This window comes from Cryptotermes secundus, unplaced genomic scaffold (genome assembly GCF_002891405.2).
Source record: "Cryptotermes secundus unplaced genomic scaffold, Csec_1.0 scaffold7349, whole genome shotgun sequence".
Lineage (NCBI taxonomy): Eukaryota > Metazoa > Arthropoda > Insecta > Blattodea > Kalotermitidae > Cryptotermes > Cryptotermes secundus.
Genome location: NW_019742508.1, coordinates 9641 through 17024, shown reverse-complemented (window position 1 = coordinate 17024; position 7384 = coordinate 9641). Strand labels below are relative to the sequence as shown.

At 40.3% G+C, this 7384-nt stretch overlaps 1 protein-coding gene across 1 annotated transcript in view; it reads left to right on the top strand.

Annotated features, from left to right (window-relative positions):
- The first annotated feature begins 4794 nt into the window (after nt 1-4794).
- LOC111873236 overlaps nt 4795-7384 on the top strand; it is a 7524-nt gene continuing 4934 nt past the window's right edge. The window contains exons 1-2 of the mRNA XM_033755015.1: nt 4795-4937; nt 5413-5544. Of these exons, the coding sequence (XP_033610906.1) occupies nt 5419-5544 (126 nt within the window). The 5' untranslated portion in view covers nt 4795-4937; nt 5413-5418. The remainder of the gene's footprint in view (nt 4938-5412; nt 5545-7384) is intronic.

Genomic DNA, 7384 nt, shown 5'->3' with positions numbered 1-7384 from the left:
AGCTTAATAAAGTGGAAAATATTGAAATTTTTGGGGTCACTGCTCTAAAAAAAGAACCCCCATAACGACACCAAAGAGCTTTCGGATAGGGGTGGGGGATTCAAAATTGAAACTATCTGCTTGTATGGTTGTATGTTTGTAACAGTTGTTTATATAATTAACCACATCATAATTGCTGCTAATAGATCCTCCAGAACAACCAACAGACTGCAGGTGATCCTAGTCTACTACATTTTATATGCTAGGCTACTTGTTTAGTCCCATGTTGTACTAAATGCTGGTGGTGTCCTTAAAGTGAATTATTTCTTGTTTGTACATTCGAGGTATTTTGACATATCTTTTTCTGGTACTGCTGAAGATATTTGTATATAAAGTATGTAAATGTAATTAAATAATATAAATGCATATTTTTATGGTTTGAACTAAATTTTTCACTATGCAGAGCAGCCGGCGCGTAAGGCTGACAACCTCATCCTCATATGTGAGTCGATTGTCTAGAAAATGTGGGAATCTCCACGGTCTGCTAGAGGGGCAGCTTTATCTTACTTTTGTCTACTGTTTCCAAAATTCGTTTTCTTGATGTTCTTCGGAATTATTGGTGTCCTCCCGAGAAATCTATGCGGCAGTCATGTTTTGAATTTCACATTGGCAAGAATATTTGAATAGACACACATAATTTACGAACTTGGGATTCTGGATTCGGGACTACTACTTCTGGGTTGTAACTCCGAATAGTTTGGTAGTAATCCTCCGACGGTTAGGAGATCGTATCGCCTCCATCTTCGTGATCAGGGTGTAAGCCGGCTATGAAGCCCTGCTTGTCACTGGCTTCTTTTTGGACTTTCCTTGGATCTGAAAATGGAGGCGATATGTTCCTCCACAACGTCGGTAAACTACCTACACGACATAACCCAGAAGATCGCACCCTTCGTGGTCACCGCTGTGAGAACCTTAATTGTGAAATAACGAATTGGCGAACGCTGCTCGAGTCGTTTTCATATTTACGGTGGGTTTGGTGGGTTTCTCACATTGATCGGCCGCCGTGTTAGGAAGGAAAATTCAGGAAACTGTCTTAGAGCACGGATTTGTTTAAGATGAACTTTCATTCATACTGTTAGAAACTTTTGGGGCCTTGGGCTAAAAGCAGGATATTTGCGTTTACTGGCAAATATAATGTTACGCTATTTTCCAATTAATAGAAATCGACGTATTTTTCAATACAGAGAAGGAGAGTTGAATTTTCGGTTCGTAGACTGTTAGTAAGGTTGAGACATGTTCACGTTTAATCCTTCACGTTTCAAATAGGTGGTCCATTATTGTAACTGGTGAAAACAATGTGTACAATGCACTACCTGGTCTTTCGAAATATTAAAAAAGTAAAAAGTAAAGCTATCCCTGTACCAGCCTGTGGAGGCCCATAGGGTTGTGAGACGTCGAGGGTCCCACATTATCTAGACCAGTGTTCTGCAACCGGTGTGTCGCGAACTTTTACCTATTGTAAGAAATTAATTGTCGAATTTTATTCGTTTTATTTTATCCCAGTTACCGTGTTTCATATGCTTGTATTTTATTCTCAGCCACTTCACTGATTAAATAAGATGATGCTTGTTTATTCTTTATTACATGCTGTGATTTTTTATGTACAGTAATGTTGTATTCTAAGAAATTAAACGTAAAATATTTACCCACAGTTGTTATATTATCATAGTTTTCATTATTGATTTATTTTTATTTTTCTCGCATCTGCGCAACTTCTTTGAAATGCTTGCCGCATGTTCCGTGTACGTGCTTTTCCTTAAAACTGCAGGGATTAGCATGGGGGTTCCTGTCTTTTATAACGCTGTTTTGGTATTAGCCCCTGTCTGTTAGAAGTTAGAGCTGCTTCAAATTTATGACTTTCTTCCTGTAACGATGCCCCCACCGATTGTTGGACTTCATTTAAAATTATAAATATTTCAAAAATAAGTAGATATAGTGTCACTTCTTCCGTTTGAAGAGTAGAGATCCCGCGTTTTACAATTGTTTCAGTTCTATCACAGCTGTGCTCTGAAGTACGCAAATTTTGGTTGCTAGTTAGAGAATTACAGATGGGTCGTTTGAGATGTCCCCGACTGTATGGCCACTTGCTGACGGCAATAAAGTGGTGATGGACACAATTAAAGAACATTTAGAAATGCTGCAGCAGAAATTCAATAAGTATTTTGGAGAGAGTGTATAAGATTTCGACTTGGTTCGTGATCCCTTTTTGCTGTGAAATCAGAACATCTTCCGATTAATATACAAGAGGAACTCGCAGATTTAAAAGCAGACAGAACATTGAAACTAAAACTTCTCGAAGTGCCTTTGGATACGTTTTGGTTGGCAATAAGGAGTGGATACCCGGCTATCTCCGAGATGACAGTTAATGTGTTATTGCCATTTTCAACTACATATTTGTGTGAACTGGGCTTCTCGACGTTAACTGAAATTAAGACATCAAAGAGGGAGAGGCTCAAATCCATCGATGAAGAAATGAGACTTGCGTTGTCAACGATTCCACCACGGATCAGTCGCCTGTGTGCAGCTACGCAGGCGCAAGTATCACATTGAGGGTATGAGTAGAATTACTGTATTTATTTTAATAGTAATAGAAGTGTATTTTCTGCACTCTACAATGAATTAAAGTTTATTAATTGTTAATAAATGCACGAGTCGATTTCTGTTTAATGATAATACAATAACAATATAATATTATAGTAATAAGTTGATCACGTTACGTATTTATATTAATTGTCTGATATCATGCGTTTTTGAGGGGAATAACATTTTGGTGTGCCGTGTTGAGTCATGGATACTTCATGGTGTGCCGCGAGTAGAAAAAGGTTGCGGAACACTGATGTAGTGTACTGAAGTTGGGTTTTGGTTCGCGTGTGATGGGATGGTGATTCACACGAGCACTCAGGATGTTAGGAGTGTGTCACCACGTCTTAAACGTGGAGGATAGCGTGTTTAACTGCCACCAGGTAACTAATAGGTTACCGCCATATGTTATTACACTTCTGCAAGCAGGTAGTTGCGCTGGCCAGCCGTGATGGTAATGTAGTCTGCCTGCTGAAGACTTGTAGCTGGTTGTGAACCGAAGCGTTGGAAGCGTGCAGATGGGCAAGGCCCATTGAGGTCATGGATGCGTGAAATCAAGCAGACAATGCGAACTTGAGTGGTGAAATCAAACACTTTACTAGATCAAGACATTACGAAAGAATACAGATCAGGAATCAAACCCCTGACTCTCCGAGAGCGATACGCTCCTCGACGTAACTTGTTACTTTCATATCCTCGAAACCTTAAAGTGTCAGCCCTTATATACTATAACCTTCGGGCGTGGCAAAATCATGTGATATTACCNCACAGTTGTACTGTAACAGTCGCCGAGTCGAGTTGTACTGAGTCAGTCAGTGAGTCCTGGAGCTACCGCCGAGTTAGCCAGCAACTAGTCAGTTGTATTGTGGCATTTGGAGTGTACTAATTGTGATACTGCAGATAGCAGTAATCGTAAATCTGTAATTTGGGTGATTGTATGAGCGAATGTGAAATAAAATTCGCTACATCGAATACATCGAGAATTTATTTGTCGCGATATACGCCCGATATGCGACAATATGATTACGTCATTTATCAAGTTAGGGTAACCACATTACAGGAGGAAGTTGGTGCATTGACGCTGACCTTTCATGATACTTTAAAATTTGATGGAATCCATTAATTTTTATGTGATCGGAATTTAAACTCGCATTTACTTTAATCACGAATGAAGTGAAATATCGTTAACAGTGTGTTACAGTGCAATAAATTTGTAGTGCACTGTTCTTGGAAAAATTTCTGATTTCGCTAAATTTTCATGTTGACACAACCTGAAACGTAACATGAACCATATGTGGGGGGGTTGAAGTTGAGTGTATGTGTGTGTTTGTGTAGGGAGAGGCAGACTGCGTCTCTACTAGAGGGAGTCACAACTTGAAACGTTTCTGGTGTGTTTGTTGCCTGCCCCTCTCAGATACGTGGCTGACCTACCCACGGTAAAAAGTTAAAAAGGTAAAGCTCTTCCTGTACCAGGTCATGGAGGCCCGTAGTGTTGTGAGACATCGAAGCTCCCACATTTTCTAGAAAATCAGCTAACAGATGGCAGTGAGGCTGTCAGTCTCACTCGCCGGCCGCCCTTTACCCCAAGGAAGATTCCTGGTACTCATTTCTGTTAGAGGATGAGTTGACCCCAGGCCCACAGTGAGGGTAAGGAAGGATCGTGTCAATTGAAAAATCCAGTGAACTCATTGGGATTCGATGTACCCACTGTACACTTCATTTCAATAAATTGTACTATCATATTAATGTGATCATAACTCAATCCGGACTTCGTCATCGTTCTCCGAGGATCTACTTTTGCCCATACAAATTACCTCGAGCGTCTCATGTTCACAGCTATCTAGTTTTCCCCTCATTTTCACACATATCATCTTTCGTTTCAAAATACCCGAAGTGTAGATAACTGGGTTATCTATAAAGAATGGTATCGCAGTGTCTAATGTTATAAAACTTTATTAACACAAATAGTATAATCACTTGCGTCTATTCAACAGAGCACTCGCGTTCACGCAATAGCAATTGATACCATTGCTACCATCTGCTCTCTCGCTCGGTCTCACTGATACGCCAATTGAAACGGCGCTTCTGTCGTGCGGCCGGAGCAGGAAGTACGATCAGAGCGGCCACAGAAGCAGACGAAGTTAAAACCAAGCTAAAATACCCTGGTCTGGCCGAACTCCGTTGTCATCTGTGAGAAGTCTGTGACATTGAGCGTTTGTGCGTAGGGTCCGTAAATCAGTTTCGTACGTTTCATGCCGGGAAAAACAAAGCGAGGAAGTGGAATTGTACTAAGTATTTTATTCTCATAGGAACATCTGGTAAGAAAGAGTATTCTTATCTCTACTGTGGGACTATAATGTCGATTTTGGGAACATCACTTAATATGAACCTCAACTTCACAATGATTAATCTGTTATTGCTAGCTTTTTGGGGTTATGTTTGAATTTTGGATATCTGATTTAGGGGGCGTAATAAATAGCTTCCCGGTATAAAGTGTCCAAGGAATTTGTTCACATAATCATTTCATGAACGAAGTTAATATGACAATAACGTAATAAGTTGCAACGAGCTTTGGAGGAAGATGCTGTAAACTGAACTTGAGAACGGGTTTAATATTGATGCTAGACCCACATGTTCTCTGTTTTTAATCGTTGATGCAGATCATTCTACGTACCAGCGACCCAGCCAAAGTAACATGATCGAAATAATAACACCCATTGTACCAGTTCTGTAATGTAAATCAAATTGTGGCTGTGAAATTTCAGCCTTGTATGGGTGTATCTTCTGTTACAGGATGGGATGATGTGTTCTCTTCAAGGTTTTCCTGCCTCCCTACCAGTGGGACACGTCACCGTGTGTGAGGAGGAGGGGAGAGTGCATTTCTTGCGAGCAGAAGAGGCTGATGTTCACATTTTCACCAACGCAGTAAGCATTATTTTGTGAACATGGATTTTGTTATAATTAACAGATTTACATATTGTTTCTTGTAGCTTCAGATGAAATAGTTACACGATTTGATTGGTGTGTTTTTGTAAGATTCACATGTTCTCATGTTAAATTTGTTACCTCTTATTGAATATACAGGGAGGACAAATTATCCTTAGACTTGCCTGCTAAAAATTTGTTCTCCTACACCTGTCCACTGCTGACCGCCAAAGCCATCACTTTGTTATGTGATGCTTGCTGGCTTATGTTGATAGGGCTGCATGTTTAGTGGTATAATTGTCGTTCAGATACATGCAAGTAGAGTTGTCAGTGTTATGAAATATAGTGTTAAAAATGACATGTGGTTAAAGTCAACAAAATTGTATTCTATGGAAACAGTGTTAAATAAAAAGAAATTTTGAAAGAGATATACTGACTGAAGAAAAACTTCAAGACATTGGTGCTTGATCAGAAGCAAGCCCAGAGAAGTCATGTCTTTTGGCTCTTCAATGTGGATTGGCATAAATTACAGCTCACATTAATACAAAGTTTCTGAAGTTACAGCCTTATAAACTACAGTTGTTCATAGCCCTTTGCCTCAAGATTACAAGGAAATAATTCCAGATTGTAAGCGGTTTCAGGAATTAGTATTCAGTGGAATTCTTGACCTGTAGCTTGTGTGTTTCATTCTGAGGAGGCATGGTTGACTTTAAGTGGTTGCATATACAGCCACAATAACAGATACTGTAGCAGAGAGAATTCTTATGCTGTCCATGAGGTTCCACTGCACGATTTGAAAGTTGGTGTTTGATGTGCAGTTAGTGCATGAAGGATAATTGGGCCAATATTTTTTAACTAAAGAAATTCTGAACATTATGTTTGATTGATTCAGTCACCCTTCTTTGATCAACTGACTGATGACAAAAAATTGTACAGAAATGTTATGAAAGATAACGCAGTGGCACACACTGCAAAGAATTCTGTCAGTGCATTAAATGAAGTCTTCAGATAAGTCATTAATCAAGAACAAAGGCCTCCACAATCACCAATGTAAATCATTATGGCTTTTATTTGTGGGGCATGCTGAAAGAAAAAACTTATGTGAACAACCCACACTCTTTGGAAGAACTTCAAGACAATATTAGGCTTGAACTTTCACCATACCCATACAGCAGCTTTGAAATATTACATTACATTGCATTGCATTCCAGGGATCCAAAGTTAGTCAAAATGACTGTGGGATGTGGAATGTCATATAAATACAAAACATATGTATTGTGGGAACATCCCACATTATCACGCATTTCTGCAACGCTCGCTCTTCATATCACTTTTCACCATCACGCGCGCTAACCAATCAGATTGCTTCAAACGATCGCATTTATANAGATCAGATGGCAGGTTATTAAAAATGTTGATCCCAGCATAATATGCTCTTTTCTGAAAGCATGAGAGGTTAGCAGTTGGTTTATTAAGACAGTGTTTGTGTTTTGTGTTAACACTGTATACATCTGCATTTGTCTGAAAATGTTCATCATTATTTGTATTNCATTGATTCAGTTCAGCAGTTCCACATCAAGCAACTTCAACCAGCAAGCTTCGTCGCCAGCGCTCGGTTTTCGGAGACATCGGCAGGCTGCGCCGGGCACGACTGCCTCGGCCCTCCAGCGCTCTCACACCCGACTCACTGGGGCACAGCGCCTGGACTCGCCGGTGGTCGTGTTACGGTTCGACTCACTGGCCATCTGGCGTAGCCACTGCCTCATGGCTCCTACAACCGCGCTCGACTAGCCTTTCACCACCAGCAGCAACCTCCGCCATTTGCCGCGCAGCGATCAAG